Consider the following 26,439-nt stretch of genomic DNA (forward strand, 5'->3'; position numbering starts at 1 on the left):
ACTCATTGGTGGGAGCTAAAAAATAAACAATTTAATTCACCCACATACACACACAAAAAAATCCGGGGGGGGTGGGGAAAAAAATACATGTATATAGTTTATTTAAATATGCAAATATGCCAAAATTATTTAGTTTTGTATTTATTTATTTATAGTTTTGTATTTTCTAAAAGGCTCGTGTCTTTTAGAAAACTTCCATCACACAGCTACACACACACACACACACACACACACACACACACACACACCATGTATATGCTTGTTCTAACAAAGCTAATTTCTGGAACTTGGTAAAATACTGCAGTTTGTTAAATACTAGTAGAGAAATGGAGTGTTATAAAAGAGAATTACCTGGAGTTTTTGTTCCAGTTCTGCTACTAGCTATCTCCTTGTATATGCTTGAGCAAATTACTTAAACCTCTCAGCCTATGCTCTCACTGGGAAAATGGAGATAATGACACCTGCTTTATATAGTTGTGAGGATTTAGTAAGGTTGCTTATATGCTGGCATGTGGTAAGTATTCAATAAGCATTAGCTTTTATTTTCCTTCTCACTTAGATGTCCCTGTTATTTGGGGAGGGAAGCAGCAAGTATTGTTCATAAAAATCTTTCTTCTTTTGCATTTTTCTCTCTTTGAAGATTTAAGAGAAGAATTGTGGGAAAAACTAGAGTTGCACATTTGCTAAGATTGACCTTTTAAAATCTTTTTCTGTTATAAGGAAAAAACAAAAGATTGATTTTAGTGTCATCACTCATCAATCTTCTTCCTCATCATCATTTATTTAGTAGAAAGGTACTTGGTGTGGTCAAGAAACAATGAATGAACTAGTTTTATTGGTACTGAGCATGTATGTAAAGGATTGGATCTGGTTAATGGATAGTCTTAAATAATAGGCTGAGGAATTTTAACTTTACCTTGTGTGCAGTTTAAGGCCCAAGAGGAGGTGGGGAACTCTGGAACCAAAAATTCAAACATGTTAGTCTCCTCTTTTGAGACACAATAGTGCAGAGTAAAGTATGGAAAAGGTATAGAGAATATTTGAAGTGGGGACAGGAATAGAGCTGTGGAGCTAGTCTCAGGTGCAATGGAAAAGAGAATATAAGAAGTTCATATCAACTATCTTCCTTTCAGAGTTGAAAGTGAAATGCCATTGGGCCAGGGAGAGAGAGATAAAAGTGGAATTGCAATTTGAAAAGCATAGAACATGTGTAACTTTCTGTAGCATCCTTCAGTGGTCTCTAACAAGAGTGGTAAGGCAGGTTCAGGAGAGGTCACCAAAGATTTGTGATTGGCACTGTGGGTGTGGAAGAAGTGAGAGATTTTAGGTGACAGAAGGGCCATAGAGAAATGTCTGACTCCCAAGTACAGACAGATAAAAAGGCACATGTTACCAGAGGGAGTGAATACAGAGGGATGCATAGGTTCTGATGTGACAATTAGGTTGTCATAGTCTATGCAAGACCAGATTAGGGGAGAAGTAAACACTAATGGACAATGAAGGGGAAATGACTGAAGAACTTGTCAGAGGAGGAGATTAGGGTCATATGTCTGTTTCTATGTCTGAGCTGGAGTTAGAACAATATCTGTGGCCAGGTGAAGGGACTGTGAAATCAAGAAGTCAAGTGGGTCATCAAGTGTGAGCACTGAGGATAATGAGAGAAGACGAAGGCAGAAAGGAAAACTTGGGGTCCTGAAGTCATAGGGGTATTTAGATGTGTGTTAAGGGCCAAAATAGGTAATGGTGATCATGTTCTGGTTGATCTTTTTTTCGAAATAAAGGGTATGTTTATGCTGTGAGCCTTCAAATGACTTTGTACAAAATGGAAATGTGACAGAAGGCAAGGTCTTATCCTAGAAGTGACTTTTTACTGGAATTTCTACTGAATTGCTTCTCAGGAGGCATGGGGCCTCCAAGGCCCCTGCGTATCAAATCCAGGCTTTTAATTATTTGGTACCCTCAGTGGAATTTTATTCCTCAAGAATAAAATGCCATGTGAATATTAGAGTTATTAAGAATCATTTTATGGAAAATATTACCTACACTAATAGAAACTAAACCTATAGTTCATTGTGTTGTGTTTGGTTAACAGTATAGCAGCAATTTATTTTGCAGGGCTTTCAGTATGTGCTTTTATAACAAAATCAAGTGTACTATAAATGGTCATTTGACTTTTTTTAAAAAGTAAAGCATTATATGGCAATTTAAAACTTTAATTTCTTATACTATTTTGTTAGAGATTTTATGAGCATTAATTTTAACTTACTGTTTTCTTTGTTGGGTTTCATACTAAGCAAATATAAGAATTTTACTTGATCAGGATGGAGGGAATTTTTAGAAATACTCAGTTTGTTATTCTGGATATATAAGTGATGTGGGGACCTCTGGTGGCTTAGTTTATTTTTCCACCTTAAAGAAGAACTGGATGCTAGAGAGCTACACATAGAATTCCAAGTGGAAAGGACCTTAGAAATCATCTAGTCAAACCTTTTTATTTGACAGGAGAGGGAACTGAGGCCATAAAGGCTAAATGACTTTTCTAGGATCACAGAGCAGAGTCAAGGCCGCAACCCAGGCTGAGTGCTCTTTCTGTAGCATGCCCCCTGCCCCTTGGAAGTTAAGAAAACAAATGTGAAAAGTCAAATGACATATAGCACATTCTTCTATAATTCCTATACATTTTATATTAAAAATGCCACCTGCATCCATGCTGTCCTGTGCTTCCTCACTCCCTCTATTCAAGGTCTTACCATCTCTCCTAGGAGATTACAGGAGCCTCCAGGTGTCCTCCCTGCTCTTAGTGCATTCCTCCCTTCCTCTTGGTGCATTTACTCCCCAACGCTGAAGTTACTGCTCAAAAACTTGGACCTGGTCATGTCCCCAATGCCCAAAGGCTTCTTAACATGATTAACAAAATTTGAAAACAGGTTCATTTGAAAAAAATGGGTTTATTACAAATCTTTTTCTTTCAAACTGTAGCCCTGCTACTTATGTGTGGCCTTGACTGTATTGTCTGAGCTCTTTGAACTGTATTATTCATCTATCAAATGGAAATGATAGAACTTGCCTCAAGGAATTGTTGAGAGAGTTAATCATATAAAGGCCCCAGAATAAAGTAGCCAGCACACAGTAGGTGTTTCATGGCCGGTAACTCTTATTGGTGGATTTATCTTATTGTTTCATAAATTTATACCCCACTGCATAGAGAGTTTCTTGAGGGCAGGAACTTAATTGCCATGTGTTCAAGACTTATTGAGTGCAGTGTCTAGCACATAATAGGTGTCTAAGCAACATTTGTTGAATGGAACTAAACCATAAAAACTTGAGCAAGTTATTTAATCTTTGTGAGCCCCAATTCCTTATGACAAAAATAGGAGAAAAATTCATGAAATGAAGTAAAATGAAATAATGTATATAAAGCACCTGATTCATAGTAAGAATTCAGTCAATGATAGCTATTGGCGAAATAACACTTACCCTTAAAAAGCCAAAATCAAGTATTAACTCTCTTGTAAAGCCTCTTTGACTGCATTTCCCTGCCATTTGGTGAAATTAACTACTTCCTATATACTCCAGGAATGATGGTTTAGTGTGGAAAATAAGGTTTTAGAATCTGACAGACCTTGGGCTGAATCCTAGCGATGTGACTGTATGACTTACAGTAAGTCGGTTAAGCTTTTAAACTTCATCATAATTGGGGCTAAGAGGGGTAATGATATTTAACAAGGGGCTTATTGATGTGTTGGTCTGTCCTATTAAAATATGGATCTTCCTCAGAGTAGGAATAGGGTCTTATTAATCTTGCCTGGTATCTAGTAGGTGCTCAAAAATTATGTAATGACTTGTATATGGCACCAAAACTTTGTTTATGTTAGAAAACCATAAATAAAAACAAGGACAGTGCAAATAAGTATCACAGAATATCAAATAAAGAAAAAAGTAAAATTAAAAATAATAAAGCAAAAAATGGTGTTAAGCAAAAACTAGAAAGCCAATATTAAAGGATTTTTTTTAAAAAAGCAGAAGAAAATACAAAACAGAAAGTGTAATCAAATAATAAAAATATCATTGACATTGAAATGAGTAGAGAAGATAAAACTATAAAAGACAGAAAGAGACCATTTTTACATAAAGGGGTGGGAGTCATAGAAAAATGCAGCTCTGAGAGTAAGATCTTAGTAGCAACAGATTTACACCTTCCTGTATTCTAGACATTGGCTCATTTTACCCTCCCAACAATCAGGGAGGTAGGTGATCATAGCCCCATTTTTAGAGTTGAGGAGACAGTTCAGCAAAGTTAAATGGCATACTAGTTAACACAGAGGCAGACCCAGGGCTTGGATACAGATCTCCTGAGTCCAAGCCCAGTGTTCTTTCCATTTCATCTGGTAACCTACGCTCTAGAAAGGTAGGGCGTTTAATATAATGATAGATAGTTTATAAGTTAGTTTATTTAGCATTTAATGTCTTACGCCTAAGGATTGTTATGGAAAGATATACTTGTTTTTTCAGTTTCTGCCTGTTCAAGTACCAGATGATAAAGAAAAAAGTGATCCTGTCCTTTTTGCCAGTAGAGTCCGGAATTTAATGGCAGAGTAAGTCTTTGTATATGATAATAACCAGTACATAGTTGGAAAATTATTGGTAAATGTCATTTAAAATTGTTTTTTTGTTTGTTTGTTTGTTTTTGTCTTTTTCGTGACCGGTAAGGGGATCGCAACCCTTGGCTTCATTGTTTTTTTGTTTGTTTGTTTGTTTGTTTTTGTCTTTTTCGTGACCGGTAAGGGGATCGCAACCCTTGGCTTGGTGTCACCCGCACCGCGCTCATCCAGTGAGCGCACCGGCCATTCCCATATAGGATCCGAACCCGTGGCGGGAGCGTCTCTGTGCTCCCAGCGCCGCACTCTCCCAAGTGCGCCACGGGCTCGGCCCCATTTAACATTGTTGTAAGCTGTTTTCCCTCCTATGCGCCTCATTTTCCAACTCATTTTGTTAAGCAGAATAATGTGCCAGGGACAGTCAGTAAAATAATCTATAAATATTTTTCCCAGCTGCAGCCCAAACTAATGGAAATACATTTTTACCAGAAAGACAGGGGAGAGTACAATAATCAGAATAGACCAGTCAGTGCCTTTCACAGGGTGGTCTCTCCCAGCCTGGCCCATCACTATCAGACAAAACCTTGTGTCTCAGCGGTACCTGCCATGGCTCACCTTCTGTATCCTTAGCCTCCATATAACTGCCCAGGTCTGGGTGTTTCAAAGACATTAATGACTATAGCACCAAAAAAGTGAACATTTGCAGGAGAAAAAGATGCACAGGAAAGTGAAAAAAACCACCTCTATGAAGGGATGGCTGTAAATTTAGGATTTAGAAACTAAAAAACGTAAGGTAAATATTTTCCTCCACTTAAGGGTATTTTAATTGGCCACTATCCTGATTAGATAAATCACCCCATCTTGTAATGAAAGAATGTGTTATACTGTACCACCCTAGGCAGCCTCTGAGTCCTCCAGGTGTGCAACTTCTCCCCAGGCTTCACCTCCCTCAATCATTCCCAGTAGTAGATTTGGAGCTAATAGGCCAGCAGTATTTATTCTTTTAGTAAAAATTCAATGGGAACTCTTAATTTAGCTTCAAAGCTGAATTTGGCTTTATAGCCAGATATAAATACGAAGGTGCTTTAAAAAGTTAATGGAAAAATAGAATTAAAAGATAATATGAATCTTTCCATTAACTTTTTGAAGTACCCTAATATGTATGTGTGGAGAGAGAGAAATATATATATCTTAATATTTCACAGCAGAATAAATTTATTTTCAAAATAGAGTAAATTTTTAGATGTTTAGTGAAAAATTTTTTTTTGCTTTTAAGTGTACCTAGATGTGCTTGGTTTATCTAGTTTCTAGACCAGCTACGAAATGAGTTTTTGTATTATTTTCTTCCATTTGTGTCTTACTTTTTCATACCAGCTTATGTACAAACGTTAAAAAGTAAGATAAATATTAGGAACTGATAGAATTTATATCAGATATTTTGGCTTATGTGCCTAAAAACAGAGATGGGATTTGTTTAGGCAGCCTTTTTTTGAATTTGGAGTTGTGGAGGTATAACGGCCTTGGATAAAGAGTAAAACCTCAATTAGCTGTACAACCTTGGACAAGTCCCCTCCACGACTCCTTTTCCTCATGTGTGAAGTGGGAATTAAAATCATTGCCTTGCCTTTCTCATGGTTTTGATTATTATGAGACTCAAGTGGGCAAGTATATGATAAAAGCATTTGAAAATAGTAGGGGCGGGGAGAAGACTTAACAACTACAACTCCTTGAAGTTGATATGACAAGCAAACAGAAAGGACATTGTTGGGTGGGAGGGGGGAGAGGGAGGAGGGAGGAGGGTTTCGGTAATGGGCCACAATAATCAATCTCATTGTATATCGACAAAATAAAATTAGGAAAAAAAAATGAAAATAGTAAAGAGTAAAGTAGATATAAAGTAGTGGTACTACTACTAATAATAAATATTGACCAAGTACTGTGCCACGCCCTTTATTTCTGTTATCTAACATCCTCCTCACAGCGATTCTATGAGGTAAGTAAGGAAACAGACTCAAGGAGGTAAGTAGCTTGCCCAAAATCATACTAGGTAGAGACTGGGCTGGGACTCAAATCTATATTTTCTGTTACCAAAGCCCAAGCTGTACTATTTGTTATTATAATTCTCAAAATGTTTTATATTTTTATTTCCATCTTATCCTTGTACCAAAGTATTTATTAAGCAGAAACAGCCTAGAAAAAAATGTTTTATTCTGATTGCATTCATTCAAAATTTAATATTCCCAGCAATGATTCAACAAAATCAAATACAGTTGAAGACATAATTTTATGATTTGTACTGAATATTTGTGAATATAACTTTAGTGAAAAGGAATCTTAAGGAAATTATTTTATGATATACTGCAGAGCCTTTCTTCTAGGTACTCAGTGTTTTTTCAGTTCTTATTGATATATACTTTTTACAATTCTAGTTTAATATGATTCAATGTCTGAACAATAGCAAGGTAGGTAGTAGGAGTTATGCTCTCCTTTGAGGATGGAGGATGTTTGGTTTTGGAAGAAATATCAGCTTATTATCAATTCGCTTTAGTATTTTTAGAAGATTGCTATGTAGCAAGAAGATGGTCTCTCATTATAAAAGAAGAAAAAACACAGATGGCTAGTGGTTTGGACTGATCTGTCACTTATAACATGTACAAATGCCATTTATCTGTTTAAACGGTATCTCCACAGACATTCTTATTTTGTCCTTACACTAACCATGTGGTGTAAGTAGAGTAATTATTTCTATGTACAGAAGAGAAAAGTGAGGCCAAGGTTAAATTCCAAGAAGTTCACAGCTGGTAAGACTCTACAAGGGCTTGAACCTAAGTCTTCTAATTATTTTCCATGAAACTAAAGTCAACTAATATTATTGTTATAGTTAAAACACAAAACAAAAATTATCAGCTACACAGAAGCATGCAGACATAAGGAGTTTACCTCTGGCCACAGTAAGTTTGTGAAGAAGTAGAGAAATATGTCTCTTTGGCAAGGAAAGCCAGAGCTACTGTTTTAAAAAGTAATAAATACTTTTCCATTTACTGTTGTTTGCTGACCAATTTAAGACTAATGAAAAATCATTACTATTTTTAAAAAATTGAATTTCACTTTGTTTCTTAATACTTTTAGAGCTCTGGGAATACCAGTAACAGATCATACTTATGAAGACTGCAGATTGATGATTTCAGCAGGACAGCTGACATTGCCTATGGAAGCTGGGTTGGTGGAATTTACTAAAATTAGCCAGAAATTGAAGTAAGTGTACTTTAAAATTGCTACTCTTTCATAAAGTTGTCCAAAAGGGATCTGAAATCCTATGTTTGTTTTCTCTTGCTTTATTAATGCTCAGCTGTTGGACCCACATGGTATTTATTATATAAGGAAAGCCGGGGTTGTGAATTTATCTCCCATTTTATTCAGCTAGTTTTGTTTTTTTAGGAACAGTTAACTCATAGATATGTGCACATATCTCATAAGAGGAGATTGAGAGATAGTAAATGATCTACATCCCTACTCAGAAGTGGCTCGGGATAGTCAGTCTTTCAAGATAAGTAGCATAAGTAGCTGATACGGGCATGTGGATGGTCAGAACTTCACATGTGAAACAGGAATTGACTTGTATAGTAGCAATTCTGACCATCATTGAATTGAAAATTCTTACCCTAGATCTACCTTTTTCTTATGGTACCTAGTTTTTTTAAAAAAGGGCAAAACCCTTCTTCGTGCTTTTATAATCTAGTTTAAGCCATTTAGAACATTCTTTTTGAGCTCTCTGGTATAAAAAGTGTAACTCTCAACCCCGCCTCTTTTTACAGTTCATTCTGTTCTCAGCCGTATTAAGAATTTATTGATTGAGTAGGCCTTGGCATCTTGCCTAAGAAGGAGCTGCAGAACCAATTACTATATTAAAGTTCAATATTAAAGTATACATTTTGATAACTGGTATAGAAAGTGTTATTTATATCTTCTAGATAACAAAAATGTTTTAGTTTTGATGTTCACAATATTGCGTAGATTTGAAAAGTTTAGATAGTCACTGAAATTGGATACAGAAGGAGTACAAGGGTACTTCAAAAAGTTTGTGGAAAGATTCGTATTATCTTTCAATTCTATTTTTTCATGAACTTTTTGAAGTACACTTGTATATGTTAGGTCACTTGTTTAATTCTACAAGTCAAAGACAGGATGTGTTGTAAGGTACATTGTATTTTCCAGTGCTTTATCACCCTGGTTTTTCATAACTAATATTGGAGGAAGTGTGTATAGCTTAATGAATCTCCCTGTCACAACATTTTGTGATTTATGAATTCATTATCAGCCTGAAAGCTCCTTGAAAGCAAGAATTGTAATGCATTTTCTAACAACTCAGTAAGTGCTATTGACTTACTAAGTAAAATGTTTAGATTAAAATTTGCTGTCTTATTTTCTTCTCATGAGTCATTCTTATTCCACGATGTTGTTCTTTTTTGTTTATCTTTCTTTCCCTCAGATATTTGCGATAATTATCAGTTATACTGATATCTTTTTAAAAATTAAATACCTGCATACATATTCAACATGTACTTTTAAACACAAATTTTATTCTCCTTTTCAAATTTAACACTTAAAATATTTTTCTGTCAGACAAATTAATAAAACAATGTTCTTAAAATGTCCATGTCAATTTTAAAAGGCTAGTAGCATGTACTTATAATACTTTTTGTTTGTTTAGGTTAGATTGGGATGGTATCCGTAAGCATTTGGATGAATATGCATCTATTGCAAGTGCCTCAAAAGGAGGAAGAATTGGAATTGAAGAATTTGCAGAGTATTTAAAGTTGCCCGTTTCAGATGTCTTGAGACAACTTTTTGCACTCTTTGACAGGGTATGTTAAAATTTAATCTTGTTAACATTTTTACTGTGCCAGTCCCCACAGAGCATAAATCAATATGGCAGGTATTTGAAAAACTTGTTAGGTCACTGTTGGAAGTATTAAGCCCGAGCCTATGGTTTAATTGCATGCTTTTGTTTTTTCCCCTTAATAGTAATAATAATAATAATAATAATAATTGTGTGTATGTATAGCAACACAATAGTGCCTATTTATTTTACATACCAGTTCAGAAATAAATATTGTGACCATATAATCACATTTGTAATATGTAACTGGAAGAGTTTATATAATTGGCAAGAATTTTAAAATTTATATTTAACTCATACATTGATGACATGGTAGTAATAGTAATATTCTATTCTAAAGATTTCTGGACTTTCCCCAAAATATGTGAAGACCAAATAGATTTCATTTTCAAATGATGTTTTATGGGCAGGCGTTGGTGGTATAGTGGTGAGCATAGCTGCCTTCCAAATGATGTTTTATAAGAATGGTTTCAATTAAAATCTGGCCATTTGCCATTATATTGGGGATACAGAGTGCTGCTTATGAATGTGTAAGTAATTGCAATTAGATAATTGAATTGTCAAAAAATTTCCGTAGGAAAAATGTATTCAGATTTCACGTTCTCTGTTTTTTACTTATTTTTTAATATATATCATTTATTTAACGTATAATAGTAAACTGTGCTTTTTTGGTTACAGTTTTGTAAGTTCCAACAAATACACAGGGGCATGTAACTACCATTACATTCAAAATACACAACACTTGCAAAAAAAAAAAAATTCCCTTGTAGCTATCCGTTTGTAGTTAAGCCCTTCTTCCACCTTAAGCCCTGGACATCACTGATCTATTCTCCATCATTATAGTTTTGCCTTTTCCAGATGCCATATAAATGGAAACTTCAGTATATGGTCTTTTGAGTCTGGCTTTTTTTTACTTAGCATAATGCATTTGAGGTGTAGCCATGGTGTAGTATGTGGTTTAATGATTTGCTCCCTTTTATTGCTGAGTAGTATTCCATGTATGTCTTCAGTATATGGTCTTTTGAGTCTGGCTTTTTTTTACTTAGCATAATGCATTTGAGGTGTAGTATGTGGTTTAATGATTTGCTCCCTTTTATTGCTGAGTAGTATTCCATGTATGTATATACCATAGTTAGTTTATCTATTCCCCAGTTGAGGAACATTTGGTTTATGTCCAATTGGGGTCAATTGTGAATAATAAATATAATCTAAGCATTCATATATAGGTTTTTGTATAAATGTAGGTTTTCATTTCATTTCATTTGAATAAATACCTAGGAGTGTGATCTCTTTATTTTCCCTTATCTGAGAATGACTTTATTTTTCATTCATTGCTGAAAGATGTTTTTGTTGTACATAGAATTCTTAGTTGACTATTTTTTCTTTCAACAATTTAAAGATGTCCTACTGCCTTCAGGCATCCATAGTTTTGCAGCCTTAGTGGTTATTCTTTAAGTTTTGACCCTCCTCGCCAATCCTCTTGCTATCGTATTTTGTCCAGAGGTGGTTGTTTTTTGTATTTTGTTCAGAGTTTTAGAAGAGACAGGCTAAACTGGGCTCATTCCATCTTGGCTGGCACCAGAAGTCCCAGTTCTCCATTAACCGCTGGGAAAAGATATTTTGCAAAGAAATTATAGCTTGGTGACAGAAACGAGGACAGGCTTTTTTTTCTTTTTTCCCAGAGCACACTAATGTTCCTAACGACTTATTCTGTGATTTCATAAATGAACTATTCTTTAGCATGATGCTGTTAAGCAACCTTCTTCTATATGTAATACCTGGGCCTCTTTTCTGGGCTCGCTTACAGCATACAAATAACCTGTCCTCATCCATAAAATGATAATGTATCACTGCAGTGGTATTACTAGAAGTGTAATGAAGATTTAGGGTAAGGAAGAAGTAAATTTTTGGATGTAACTGTGCAAGTTGGGAAATTAGAGGTACCTTTTCACGTTTATGATTACTAGTCTTTCTGTGAGATTTATATAGCATCTTCCACTATGTCTCTAGAAACCATGCAAGTAATTTTAAATAATGTTTTTATATATATGAAACTGGTGACAGGAAGGAATATGGCAGGGACATACAAACAAGGACAGGAAATGGGGAAATGGGAAAGGACATGAAACAGGGACAAAGGAGGAAGTTTATAGCACATCTTAGACATTGTACACACCAGAATTTTTAATCAAAATTAAAAATAATATCTGTAGAGGTTGTCCTGTCCTTCAGGTGTCAAACTGTCAGAGCTAGCAGTTACAGAATTGTTATGACACCAGTTCTGTCTATTTATGATTGATGATACCCACCAACAGCCCCATTGATTCTATAGCACTGTAAAGTATAGAAAGTTTGGAAGTGGGGAAGGGGGTGTAAACCGAGGACTGAAATAACTGCCAGTTAGCCAGCTGACTCATTCTGAACTAGAGAAGACAGTTTTTCCCCAGCAATGAGGAAGCTGGTGAGCCTTTATAGCCTGTTTGGCCAAATATATTTCTCTATGGACTGCTTCTATAGGCTCGTGTATCATTTATGACTAAGTTTCATTCACTTCTTTGTGTGGCATGACTTCACTTTAGATACAAACCATCAGTTGGTCTTTAAAGCACTTTTCTTTTGATCTCTAAGAAACTGGAAGGTCAAAAAGATAGTCTGGAGAATTAATGATTAATGCATTGAACCTTTCTTTTTTCCCTTCCTTCTCTCCTCCCCCCCCCGCCCCTTTCCCTTTCCCTCTGTTTTTAATGTACCTGCATGCCTATGCCTGTAGAGATTTGCTTGTTTTGAGAAGCAGAGTTATGCAATTGCTGCCACACCTTGTGCACCTGCCCACTTCCATGCCAGGCTTGTTTTCTCATTCTCTTTAATGGTTTAGCTGGGGAATGTTTGATGGGAAAGTCAAGGAAGTCCAGCAACTTCATAGTTTGTTCCTCTCAGAGTAGCTTATCTGGCTAGACTCATTGCTTAATGAGGGTGGGGGTAGGGAGAGGAAGGGTGGGATAGAGAAAGGGTGGGGTGTTCCTGTTGCTCTTCAGCAGCTATAAATTCTTGTAGTGCAAAATGTCCCATAAGCCCTTCCCATGTTCCCTTCCCACTTTATCCCTTTTTTCCCCTTCCTTTTCCTTTCTCAAGCTTTCCCCAAGTCTCATATGGTTGTGGTTGGAATTTTGGGGATGGAGGGAGGACCTCAATATCTCTTCATCATTCCCTTACTCTTTCTTCCTACCTGCATTCTTGGCCAATCTACAAAAACTTCATAGTGGTTTTTGTCTCAATTTGTCCTAAAATAAATATGTATGTATTAGCTCCTGCTTACATGTTCTTTAGATTCTCGGATATTTGACGGCAGACAGTTTGAAGGCCCAGCAGAAAATGTGGCATTCATGATCCAAATCATGGCATAGTTTATCAGTTTGGGATCATTTCCTTTGGACCGATCCCATCCCTTTGGGGGTGGGGGGGAAGACCTCTTTCATCTTTGGGTTTAACTTAGCTTCTTTGTTTTCATGAATGTGTACTTAACTCTCCAGATCAGAGGTTAATTGAGAATTACTCGAAAGTCCACATGAATTAGAGTTAAGGACTGAAACAATAGTGTAAAATAGTGGCTCCTCAACATTTTTTATATTTGTAATTCCGATTAAATACAAGACTTTTTGCTGATACAGTTGAATGGATTTAAACTTAACAAGATTAAGAAATAACACTGGCTAAATCAGAAATAATTATATAACAGCCATTTTTACACTTATAGCAATGTTTTTCAGTGCTTAGAAGAGAGTCACTGTGCATTTCATTCTCCTTTGGCACCGTATTATTGAGCAGAGCTGTATGCTGCCCTGACGGCAGTATCTAACGTACCTATGAGACAAAGTCCTCAGATATTTCAGCATGCACAAATTTTTGTTGCTGGCTTGCCAATATACCAGGTTATCTGTTTCTTACCTCTTACTACTAGCAAGTCATATCTCTTCCATGCTGCATCCATTCATGCATTAAGCTTATTGTTCTGTCTGACACTGTTACCAGAATAGTATGTAGTATACTCACTGGTAGCTATATTTCAGAATCAGCAAACTTTTTCTGTAAAGGGATAGATAGAAAATATTTTTGACTTTCCAGGCCATATGGTCTCTGTCACAACCCTTCCTCTCTGCCATTGTAGTGCAAAAGCAGCCATAGGTAATACATAGATACATGGGCATGGTTGTGTCCCAATAAAGTTTTATTTACAACACAGACACCAGACTGGATTTGGCCCACTAGCTGTAACTTGCTGATTTTTCCTAAGCTAATGAAAACAAAGCATGCCAGTAGGTTTAAGGACTGGATGGAAGGATTGCAGTCATTGCTTGTAGGGACCATTGTTAATATGTGGGATACTCCACATTTGATTTAAAGTTGATCACTAGGAATCTTTATTCTTGACTAATCTGCCTGCCTCTTGTTAATATCCTCCCACAGTCTAACTAGTAGTGTATCATTCATCTTCACAAATGAGGGAAAAAAATGAAGGAGATTGACTTCTAATTCCTCAGCTACAGCCTGGCATGAGCTCATTCTCTTTTTACCAATACCATTATGTGCATAATAGACTGTTGCCTATTAAAATTTAGATAGATGGTGACTATTTATTTCCATTTTTTAAGAAAATGTGTTGACTGTCATGATTTTTCCCATCTCTGCCTTTTATCTAGTACTCAGTTCTTCTGGCATTACTGTGTAGTTTGTTTAATTATTAGACAGGAAAAGTTCATGTATACTTTAGTGCTTTGGCAATCCAGCCTTTGTGGCTATTGTAAACTTCTGTGGATCTTTTATTACTGTTTCACATTATGTGGAATGAATGTGTTTCTTTATCACAAGTTCTTCCTGTCTGTCCTGTTCTTGGTATTAGTTCAAGTGTTAAATCTTGAGTGCCCATAATAACAAGCATCCTTTCTGCCCCTTCCTGCTAGGGAAGGTGGGGTGCTGTAGTGTGCAGGTTTTCTGCTCATGCTGAGTGTTAGGACAGGGCACTTAAATGATTGTAAATAAACCATAAAATCTTGTATTCTTCAAGTTTCCAGCTTAGGTTTGATATGTAATACAGTATTTCATAGTTTGCGTGAAGAGAATTCATCTTGATTCCAGCCCCAATTAATCAAGATGTGCTACATGAAGTCCACTCTGCAACTTACATAATTTGAAGAAAAAGCCAATAACTTTCTGGGTGGGAAAGATGAACTTTTCTATTCTGTTGTCCAAGTTTTCCTGAAAGTCTGGTAGTCCTATATGTCTGAGAATTTCCCTCTTCAATTCTCAGGGTGACTTAGCTCCCCCATTTAGTTCATCATAGTATTTTTTTCTGCCTGAATATAGTTACACTAGAAATATCTATTAAGACTTGAGAGTTATATTCTTTACTTTTGGTTTCTCAATTCAGATGTACCTAGGAGATGCATAGAGGAAACAGAAAGGAGATTTACATTTAAAACTTAACTTTTTTTTTTTTTTTACTACAGAAAGTGAGCAATTACTGGCCTCCTTCAAGAGCATAGGAAGTAAAGAACAGGGCTTTGTAAAGAGCAAATTGTGTCAGACCAATTTAATTTCCCTCTATGACAGAGTGACGGTCCAAGATGATAAGGAAAAAGAAATAGATATTATCTATATGGACTCCAGAAAGGCTTTTGATTTCATCCAACATGACATTCTTATCAATAAATTAGGATGGTCTGGTCCAGATCACATTGAAGTTAGGTGAAAGCCCCACTTGACTTGAAAGCTTTACCCGGAGTGGGAGTTGTGAGTCTTTCTGTGTTATTCTAGATCAAGTTCAAGTCCCCCCACCTTGGAATTTTGTATGGAGTAGCAACATACTTGATAGGTTTCAATCAGGAATACTTCTGAAGACCAGACAATATGTCAAAGAGGGGATACGAGTAAGTAAACATGTCTTTAAAAGTTGCAGAACTGGACTCAAGATAAAGATTAAATTAATATATAACATAAAAAGGGTTAGGCGCCAGAAGAAAACTAAACTCAATATAAGAATGATACTGCTGTCACTGTTTCATGGCACATGAAGATCTGGACTTACAGAGCTAAAAAAACCTTTAGTATTAAATTGTCCATCGTCCTCATTTTGCAGAAGGCTGCCAGGATACTGCTGTCACTGTTTCATGGCACATGAAGATCTGGACTTACAGAATTGTAGAGCTAAAAAAACCTTTAGTATTAAATTGTCCATCGTCCTCATTTTGCAGAAGGCTGCCAGTCCAAGAGAGGAAGTTACATGCTCAAGGCTACACAGTTGGTTAATTGCAGAACTAGGACTAGAATTCCTACTCAGTATTCTTTTTATTACAAACTGTCACTGCTGACTTTTTTAAAAAAATAACTTTCTTGAGGCATGTTTTAGATATCATATAATTCACCTATTTCAAGCATACAATTAAATGATTTTTTTTTTTTTTTGGTGAATTTACCAAGTTGTACACCCATCAATGTCAATATGTTTTAGAACATGTCATCATTCCAATGTGAGTCCTTGTGTCATTAACTGTTAGTTCCTGTCATGTACCTGTTCCCCAGCCCTAGACAACTACTAATCTACTTTTTGTGTCTATAGATTTTCCCTTTCTGAACATTTTATATAAATGGAATCATACAGTGTATGGTCTCTTACAATCAGCTTCTTTCACTTAGCACAGTGTTTTCGGGCTCATCCATGTTGTAACGTGTATCAGTAATTCACTCCATTTTATTGTTGAATGGTATTCCTTTATATGGATATATCACATTTTGTTTATCTCTTCACTGCTTGGTGGGCATTTACATTGTTTACACTTTGGGGCTATTATTAATAATGTTGCTAATAACCCTCGTGTGTCACTGTTTACTTTTTAAGCTCAGTAACTCTTCCCCTCAAATTGGGGTTAAATTTTCCATCAGAAGAGTCCTCTTCTGCTTTTTCTACAGATCTGGACATTAGAGTTCTCCCAGACAACAAGTAAGGTTGCTATTAATGTTCTAATAAATAGCCATAGGGCATTCAGTAGTCCAGAGAAGAAAAGGCTTGTTAATCTAATAATAGTCTTTTATTCTATGATGGCTTATGAGAAACTGTTAGCCAAATGCCCTTCATCTTTACAGAAAGTTAATGATAGGAATTGGATTTAAACTGTAACAAAAAAAACACTTCAGATGGGGATAAGGAGGCACATTTTATATGGCAGTGGATGCTATCAAGTTAATTTGCAATATTATAAAAACAAAGCCTATGTAATTTCCTCTAAGAGAAGCTTATATGAATGACTTTAAGGCCATATGGCCCCTTGTGATCCCCTAAAAGGAAGACAGTCTTTTTGTGGTACTTCTATGTGGTTAAAGAAGACATTTAGCCTTGATGTTCACAGAGGCCATTTCATTGTGCAGATGAGAAATAAGTCCAGTTACTGGAGAGTTTTATACAAACCACTGAGGAACATTTCATTGTGCAGATGAGAAATAAGTCCAGTTACTGGAGAGTTTTATACAAACCACTGAGTGTGGCAAAAGGAGACAGGACATTGCTCATATGTGTGGCAAAAGGAGACAGGACATTGCTCATATGTCCGAAACAGAGCAATGCCCCGTAGCTACTATTCTGTCTCTAATAACAAGGAGAATAATCATTATTCAATTCTAGAACTGTATAGTACCCAAAGTAATTTCACATTTCATCTCCTTTTGAGCTGTCAGTAGTTCCTACAATAACCTGTGAGATACTCTGTCACATGGCAGTTCAAAGCTCTTTCCAATCTGATTCCATCTTATTGATCTTCCTTTATCTCCCATCACTCCCAGCAATAGACTCTCATCACATTTTGCTATTCACTATCTCTTGAGTACCTCATATCCTTTAGTTCCTCTGTGTTTTTGCTATACTGTCTTTTTATATTCCTTGTCTATTTGGGGAACTCTGACTCAGCCCCTAGTCGGGCCTATTCTTGATCTCTCCTTCAGGTAAATGTTCTCCTTTCTTTGCCTCAGCAGAATTCATTGCTTCCCTTTTGGGGACTCATACTGGTTTGATAATACAGTAAGTACAGTGTATTATTTTCATGACCTTAATTAGCTTAATTTCTCTGAGTTTTTCTTTTCTCATCTGGAATCCTTTTTTTCTTTCAGAGGAACTTTATGAAACCTAAATACCAAAGCATATTATATACAAATGTACTGGATTAGTATTAATACTAGAAATGTGAACATAGATTTCAATCATAATTACTTCAATTATATTTTCTGTGGGTCTCCTTCCTTGATCCTTGAGGACAGCAATCCTGTATTTACCTTTGTATCCTTAGCACTGAGCCCAAGACCTGATATATAATAAATCAGATTGAATCATTTTGAAGTAGTCAGGGGAGATACTATTATCATCATTTTGCAGATTGGAAATTGAAACCCAAAATGTTAAGTGATATAATGATTTAGCCAGTAAGTCCTGGCCACCTTTCCCTGAGTTCACCAAGAGGACTTCCAAAGACCTTTGGAAGACTTGTACTCTGACTCCACCTAGTATCAAAGGTAGGGTTTCTCAAAGTATTATCTGGGACTACCTGTTACAGACTGACTTCTGAGGATACTTATGAAAAATATAACATCAAATCTCACAAATGTAACATTGAGGGGAAAAAAGCCAGACACATATAATCAGAAATGATAGAGGAGACATTACTATCAATTTTACAGAAATAAAAAGGATTGTAAGCAAGTACTATGAAAATTGTATGCCAACAAATTGAAAAACCTTAATGAAATGGACAAATTTCCAGAAACATATAACCTACCAAAATTGAATCATGAAGAAATAGAAAATCTAAACAGACCTATAGCTAGGAAGGGGATTAAATCAGTAATCAAAAACCTCCCAACAAAGAAAAGCCCATGACCAGTTGGCTTCACTGGTGAATTCTACCAAACATTTAAAGAAAGATAACACTAATTCTTCTCAAACTCTTCCAAAAAACTGAAGAAAAGATAACACTTCCCAACTCATTCTATGAGGCCAGCAGAGTACCCTGATACAAAAGTCAAATAAAGACTATAAGAAAACTACAGCCCAATATCCCATATGAATATTGATGTAAAAATCCTCAACAAAATACTGACAAACAGAATTCAACAACACTTTTAAAAAAAATTATATAATATGATCAAGTGGGATTTATTCCTGGAATGCAAAAATGGTTCAATATACAAAAATCAGTCAATTTAACACTCCAGATTACCAGAATGAAGGGAAAAAAAAAATCACACGATTATCTCAATCAGTGCAGAAATAGCATTTGACAAAGTTCAATACCCTTTCATGATAAAAACACTCAACAAACTAGGAATAGAAGGAAAGTGCCTCAATGTAATAAACTCTATATATGAAGAACCCACAGCTAACATCATACTCTCTGGTGAGACTGAAAGCTTTTCTTCCAAGATCATGAGCAAGACTAGGATGCCCACTTTCACCACTTCTATTCAACATAGTACTACAAGTCCTAGCCAGAACATTTAGGCAAGAAAAAGAAATAAAAGGCATATGAATTGGAAAGAAAGAAGTAAAATTATTTCTGTTCACAGATAACATGATCTTATTTGTAGAAAACCCTACAGATGTCACACACACAAAAAAGCTTTTAGAACTAATAAACAAATTTAGCAAAGTTTCAGAATATAAAATCAACACACAAAAATCAGTTGCATTTCTATACAACTAACAATGAACAATCTGAAAAGGAAATTAAGAAAACAACTCCTTTACAATAGCACCAAGAAGAATAAAATACTTAGAATAAACTTAATGAAGGAGGCTAAAGACTTGTACACTAAAACTACAAGCCATTGCTAAAAGAAATTAAAGAAGACAGAAAAAAATGGAAATACATTCCATCTTCATGGATTGAAAGACTTTAGAAGACTTAATATTGTTAAGATGTCAGTGTTGGGCCGGCCCCGCGGCATGCTCAGGAGAGTGTGGCGCTGGGAGCGCAGCGACGCTCCCACCACGGGTTCGGATCCTATATAGGAATGGCTGGTGCGCTCACTGGCTTAGCGCAGTGCGAGCGACACCACACCCAGGGTTGCAATCCCCTTACCGGTCACAAAAAAGAAAAAAAAAAAATCAGTGTTACCCAAAGAGATATACAGAGTCAATGCAATCCTTACCAAAATAGTGCGAGCGACACCACACCCAGGGTTGCAATCCCCTTACCGGTCACAAAAAAGAAAAAAAAAAAAAATCAGTGTTACCCAAAGAGATATACAGAGTCAATGCAATCCTTACCAAAATCCCAACAATGTTTTTTACAGAAATAGAAAAGTTCAGTCTGAAATTCACATGGAATCTCATGGGACCCCAAATAGCCAAAACAATCTTGAAAAAGAACAAAGTTGGAGGTCTAACATTTCCCGATTGCAAAACTTACTACAAAGCTACCAGAAATAAACCCTTGTATATATGATCAAAACATTTTCAAAAAGGGTGCCAAGACCATTTGATGGTGAAAGGACAGTCTTTTCAACAAATGGTGCTGAGAAAACTGGATATTCACATGCAAAAGAATGAAGTTGGATCCTTACCATATACCATATACAAAAATTAACTCAAAATGGATCAATATAAATAAACAAAAGAACTGAAACTATAAAACAATTAGATGAAAACCTAGGGGAAAAATCTTCATGACACTGGATTTCTCAGTGATTTCTTGTATATGACACCAAAAGCACAGGCAACAAAAGAAAGACAGATAAATTGGACTACATCAAAATTTAGAACTTTTATGAATCCAAGAACACTAACAACAGAGTGTAAGGGTAAGCTACAGGATGGAAAAAATATTTACAAATCATATATCTGATAAGATTTTAACATCCAGAATATTTGAAGAACTCCTACAACTCAATAACAACAAAAAACAAATAACCTGATTGAAAAGTCGTCAGAGGACTTGAATAGACATTTCTCCAAAGAATATATAAAAATGGCCACTAAGCACATGAAACAATGTTCAACGTCACTAATCATTAGGAAAATGCAAATCAAAACCACAGCAAGATACCGCTTCATACTTATTATGATGGCTATTATAAAAAAATAAATAAAAATAACAAGTGTTGGTGTGGATATGGAGAAATTAGTACCCTTGTGCACTGCTGGTGGGAATGTAAGATGGAGCAGCTAATGTGGAAAACAGCATGGTAGTTTCTCAAAAAGGTAAAAATAGAATTATCATAGGATCCAGCAATCTTACATCTGGGGATATACTTAAAAGAATTAAAAGAAGGGACAAACTCAAACCAATATTTGTACACCCATGTTCATAGCAGCATGATTCACAATAGCCAAAAGGGGGAAGCAACCCAAGCATCCACCAATGGATAAATGGAAAAACAAAATGTGGTATAGTCATGCAATGGAATATTATTCATCTTTAGAAAGGAAGGAAGTTCTGACACATGCCACAACGTGAATGAACATTGAAGACATTATGCTAAGTGAAATAAGCCAGTCACAAAAGGACAAAAACTGTATGATTACACACATATAAGGTATATAGACTTGTCAGATTCATAGAGACAAATGTAGAATAGTGGTTGCCAGGGGCAGGGAAAGGGGGAACGTGAGTTATTGTTTAATGGGTATAGAGTTTTGCAAGATGATAAAAGTTCTAAAGGTGGATGGTGATGATGGTTGCACAACAATGTGAATGTGCTTAATGCCACGTCACAAAAGGACAAAAACTGTATGATTACACACATATAAGGTATATAGACTTGTCAGATTCATAGAGACAAAGGTAGAATAGTGGTTGCCAGGGGCAGGGAAAGGGGGAACGTGAGTTATTGTTTAATGGGTATAGAGTTTTGCAAGATGAAAAAAGTTCTAAAGGTGGATGGTGATGATGGTTGCACAACAATGTGAATGTGCTTAATGCCACCGAACTGTACACTTAAACATGGTTAAGATGGTAAATTTTATGTAACACATATTTCATCACAATTAAAAATATTTAAAAACTTGAAAAATAAAAATAGCAAGACACAAAGAGTATATACTGTATGATTCAATTTATTTAAGGTGCAAACATTAATCTATGGTGTTAGATGTCCGGAAAGCAGTTACTTTTAGGAGAGGGAGTAAGTGGAAAGAAGCAAGCAGCAGCTTCTGGAGTGCTGGTGAAGTTCTAGTTTCTGATCTGGGTGCTATGACATGGATGTGTAAAGTTTGTGAACTTCTTTGAGCTATACATTGACAATTGTACACTTTTCCATATGAATATTACACTTCGAAAAAGATTCTAAAAATGTCGATTACGGGCCCCCACAGCAGATCTACAGAATCAGAATATCTGAGGGTGGGACCTGGAGACCTTGCATTTTTTAAAAGTCTTCCTTCCAAGTTTTTCTTAAGAACATTGGATTTTGAGAATCTTTGCAAAAGGAAAAAGATTAGGCAAATATGTTGTTAGCTCAGGAATTCTTCAATTCTACCTTAACAGTAAGTATTTCTTAGAAAATAAATTCATGATTTCCTTGAGTCACTAGTTTCTCTATTAGGAAAATGCATGTCACCTTTCAGGTGCTGAGAAAGAGAGCTGAGAAATCAATGACACATAGAAATGTATAGTTTTATGTTTTCTATTTAAAAATATTCTGTGTCATACTATAATTTATAAATATTTATCTAGAAGAGTAGAAAACAATTTTATTGAGGCCCTCTGAAAAAAAAAGGAAAGTGCTTTCCAGGAAACCTTTTTAACTGTATAGAAACAGGATCAGAAATGTGAAATTAAGCAATTTTATATAAGGGTAGCATTTTTAAAATGATGGCACAACTATGTAAAATTCCAGAATTCTTTAGTTCTGTTTCTCTCTTAAAATAAGCATATAGCAATTTTTTAAAACATATATTTGTAAGGAGGACCAAGGGCATTAGGGAACAACAGGGTATAACCGTAGTTCAAAAATGTCTCTGGCTTAATGAATCAAAATAATCACTTTTACTTGCACTTTATACAAAATCAGGCATGCCCAGTTGATGTTATCCAGCTCTTGTCATGTCTTGCCCCTGCCTTAGAGCAAGGAAAATTTTTTTGTTCATCTTTGAAAACTGCAGACAGGAAAAAAGCAAACAGGAGAAAAAAAAAGACATATATGGTAATCAGTTAAATAGAATATAAAGCAATATGGAGAATAAATGTTGACTCTTTATTGCAATGATTCTCAGCCCTGGCTGCAGGTTGGAAACACTGCAAGACTTCTTTAGGAAAACTAATACTTGAGTCCCACTCCAAATAAGTTAAATAAGTCTCTTTAGAGATAAGGTCCAGAGATGAATATGGTTAAAGCTCCCCAGGTGATTCTAATGAGCAGCCAAGGTTGACAGCCTTGACTCCTTTAAACTAGGGCTGTCTCAGTATTTTTAAAATCTTCCTCAGCCAAAATGGAGGCCAAGCAGGAGAATCAGTGTTGCCAGCATCTGTGAGAAGGAAGACAGGAGTATCAAGAAACTGCCGCCCAAAAGCTGGGGTAGTCGTGCCTTTCTTGTGTATAGCCCTTGATTTGGTTTTATAGTTTTTAATACAGGCTATTGTAGCAGAGCAAGCAGAATTCAGAGCCCCAATGTGAGTGGACTCAGCTAGAGAGGCTGCATTTGCAAGTGCTCAGTTCACCTGCCTGCTATTTAATTGGTTTCTACTCCTGCTTCTCTGGTTTTTAATGCATTTCCTCTATCCCAGGCTACTTTGGAGGGTCCTCCTGAGTTTGAAGATAATTCTTCCTTCCTCTTTTGACTCATTTAGAAGAAAGCTGTAACAATGGAAATGATGTAACTAGCTTGCTAACCACCTCCAGCTGCCTGTTAGAAATCCCCAGTGAAATTTAGAGAGGTTGGCATTTGGCCTCTATGACCATCATCACCATCATATGATATTTATGAAACACCACACGCATATAATTCTGAACCGATTCAAGCACAGAAATCACATTCACTTTCCTCAAGGGACTTGTAATTTAACTTGGTCTGTTGTGCTACTTAGACCAGGTGTGGTTGTATAAGACAGAGGCTGCTGCCAGCAACCTCACATAAATATCAGTCTGCCTATTTTAGAATGAGCCCAGGAATATGTTAGGCATGGCTGTAGGAGAGTAACCAGGAAAGGGGAAAACTGCCAAGATGTCTTTTAAGGCCTCAGAATATTAAGTTTATAATTTAACCTTTCCACATGATGGCTGTGGAAAGGACAATATAGCCACATTTTTGTTCCTCACTCCATTGTAAATGTTTTATAAAAGTTAAGATAATCATCTCGTACTAGGAGTGTGGCATTAAGAATTTCCCTTGCTTCTCAAATTGAGGGATTAACTACTTTCATGATTCTTTTGTGGCATGTGCCGCAAATAAAAAAAAAAATCCTGAATTTACCAAAGTTTTCCTTTCGTTCTCTTCTGAATTTGTATAAAATTCGTATAAAGAACCTCAGTCACCAGGGTACATACTGGAAAATTCAGTTCAAACTCTGGATTTTTCCAAGTAACTAAATCTTTGGCATTGTGGAGAACCAGTAGCCTAACAAGTGATTAAATTTCTTAGTTTTCATTCAATATTTGATGTTTTAAAGTCACATTTTCAATATAAGAGTAAGTATTTACTTGAGAGAATTTTAAAAATTTATCAATTTTTATATAAAAGACTACTTATAGCCTTAGATGAAGGTCTTTGATGCATGTAACTCCATGTTATTATTTTCAAATTTCTAACATTAAGCAACACAATGTAATAAATTGAAAATAATACTCAGTGCTAAAAATATGTGAAATTGTACCATCTACATTTTTAAATTTCAAAATACCCCATGTGATTTTGAAGAGTAACTTTATCTTGATATAATCTACTAAATTCTGCAACCTGTAAAAGCATAAAAAGGAACCATGTACTCTATACCGAAAAACAACAAACTTCCAAAAACATGCAAAATTTATATGTCATCTTAAAGGTCACTTTTAAAGTATTTTTGAGTAGTAGTGCATGTGTTCCTAAAAGTTGATTTATATCACAATCTCAGTCAGAAATCTTATTAGTAGTGTTGCACAACTACCCTTAGTAGGAACTAAAAAAAAAATTGTGGAGGCACCTTCAGGAAGTATATGGATATTTAATGTGCCTTTTGATCTTGAAGAACCTTCAAAATTACTTTTTTAAAATGTTTACTTTTCATGCTAAGTATATTAAAACAATTTAATTCCTAGAAAATTGATAATACAAGTATGTATGTGAGTAGAAATATGCTCTTAATCAGAATATTCAGGTAAACAGAATACCTACTCCCTGACTTCCAGATAACTGAGAATTTACTGTATTTTAAGAATAATACTCCTTTGGATTTATAGAACATCTTCACAGACTTGAAGAATTTTTTGTTGTTTACTGCCAAATAAGTTCTGTTTTATATAAACATTTTAAAATTATTTTGAGGACACGTTTATCTCTCATTTGCAGAGATATATTGTATCAGTTATAACACGACAAAGAAAAAATATTCTTGGGAGTTTACCATTGTGAAATTTAAATTCAAAACCAAATCCTTAGATGTTGCTAGTCTTAAAAAGTTAAGATGAGTGTCTAATTTCATAGGAATAAAAATGTTGAATAAGTCCAACTATGAAACAACCTTAGAGAACTGATACTTGAGAATCAGACACATGAAAATCATCATTTATTCCTTCTGGTATTTTAAATGGACAGTGTATGAACAAGTGGCCTAGAACTTTCCACTAGCCCTGGAAGCTGGTGTAGTGTGTGTGACTAAGCAGAGGAAAGGTGCTGGGAGGCCATGAACTCACAGTGACCCCACATGCACTTTCATGCTTTTTTGGCCCTGCTGATTTCCAGGAAAGGGATGGGGCCACAGTTTGGACATTCAGTAAGCCTTAGTCACACTTCTTGCAGTGACTCGATGCAACTCCTTGGTTCCAACTGTGGGGTGCTCCTGGGCTCCAGACTAGGATAGATATGGGAGGGATTAGGGTCTCCCTCCAAATAGCCGGTCCCTTCCTTTGAAATGTGGCCCTGAAATATTTTCAACTCTATGTTTTTTTTATCTTAAGGTCATAATTGTTCCTGGGGGACTCAATAGATTTATAAAAGAAAGAACCACAGATTTGTGGAATACTTTTTGTCATGGAACTGATTCAATATTTTTTTTTTAATATTTTTAAATTAAAGGAGTATATATTGCTATATAATTTTTAAATGTTTTTAATATATTTTATCAATCTATTTGCTTTAATTTGAATAGTTGGCAGTCACATTACCTAAATTTTAATTGAAGTTATGGCAGTAGTGAATTTTGTGACCTAACGTGAAACTTATGTCTCAGTTTTTTCATTAGTAAAAATGAAGTTGAATGGATGATTTCTAAGATTCTTTCCAGCTCTAAATTTTATTATTCTGAATTTGGAACCTTAACAATGTATTGTTTCATTAATCCGATAATAGAACCTCTCAGAATAATTTCCATGCTGCCTTTTTTTTTTTTTTTTTCCTTCACACTACTAGGATGAAAACTTCCATGTAGTTTCTCATGTGATTGATCATCAAGGGTCTGCTTTAATTTATTTTTTTTTTGTTAGTCTAAACCACATATATAAAAGACTTAATGAAACTTAGGGGTCCAATATGTTACCTTGTTCAGTGGCTAGTGGTAATATTAAGAGTTTGTTACATTTTCATTTCTCCATCTGTGAAGTGAGTTATGATGCTTGGCCTGTGTTATATGTAAGGTTTGGTAGTATAGATAAAATATGGATGACTCACAATAAAGACACAACCTAAATTCAAAGGAGTATTTCCAGTCATATAGACAATCTGCGATTGTAACTTTAGTGTCCATAGATCATTCTTCGATTTCTTCAGAA

The 26,439-nt window shown here is 35.5% G+C and overlaps 1 protein-coding gene across 1 annotated transcript in view; it reads left to right on the forward strand.

Moving 5' to 3' along the window:
- Positions 1 to 4,512: 4,512 nt before the first annotated feature.
- LOC103581310 (lysophosphatidylcholine acyltransferase 2) overlaps positions 4,513 to 26,439 on the forward strand; it is a gene marked incomplete at its 5' end in the record, with an annotated part of 33,898 nt that continues 11,971 nt past the window's right edge. The window contains 3 exons of the mRNA XM_008563179.1: positions 4,513 to 4,595; positions 7,728 to 7,853; positions 9,310 to 9,463. Coding sequence (XP_008561401.1) covers positions 4,513 to 4,595; positions 7,728 to 7,853; positions 9,310 to 9,463 — 363 coding nt within the window. The remainder of the gene's footprint in view (positions 4,596 to 7,727; positions 7,854 to 9,309; positions 9,464 to 26,439) is intronic.

The sequence above is a fragment of the Galeopterus variegatus genome, unplaced genomic scaffold (genome assembly GCF_000696425.1).
Source record: "Galeopterus variegatus unplaced genomic scaffold, G_variegatus-3.0.2 Scaffold12771, whole genome shotgun sequence".
NCBI classification, from domain to species: domain Eukaryota; kingdom Metazoa; phylum Chordata; class Mammalia; order Dermoptera; family Cynocephalidae; genus Galeopterus; species Galeopterus variegatus.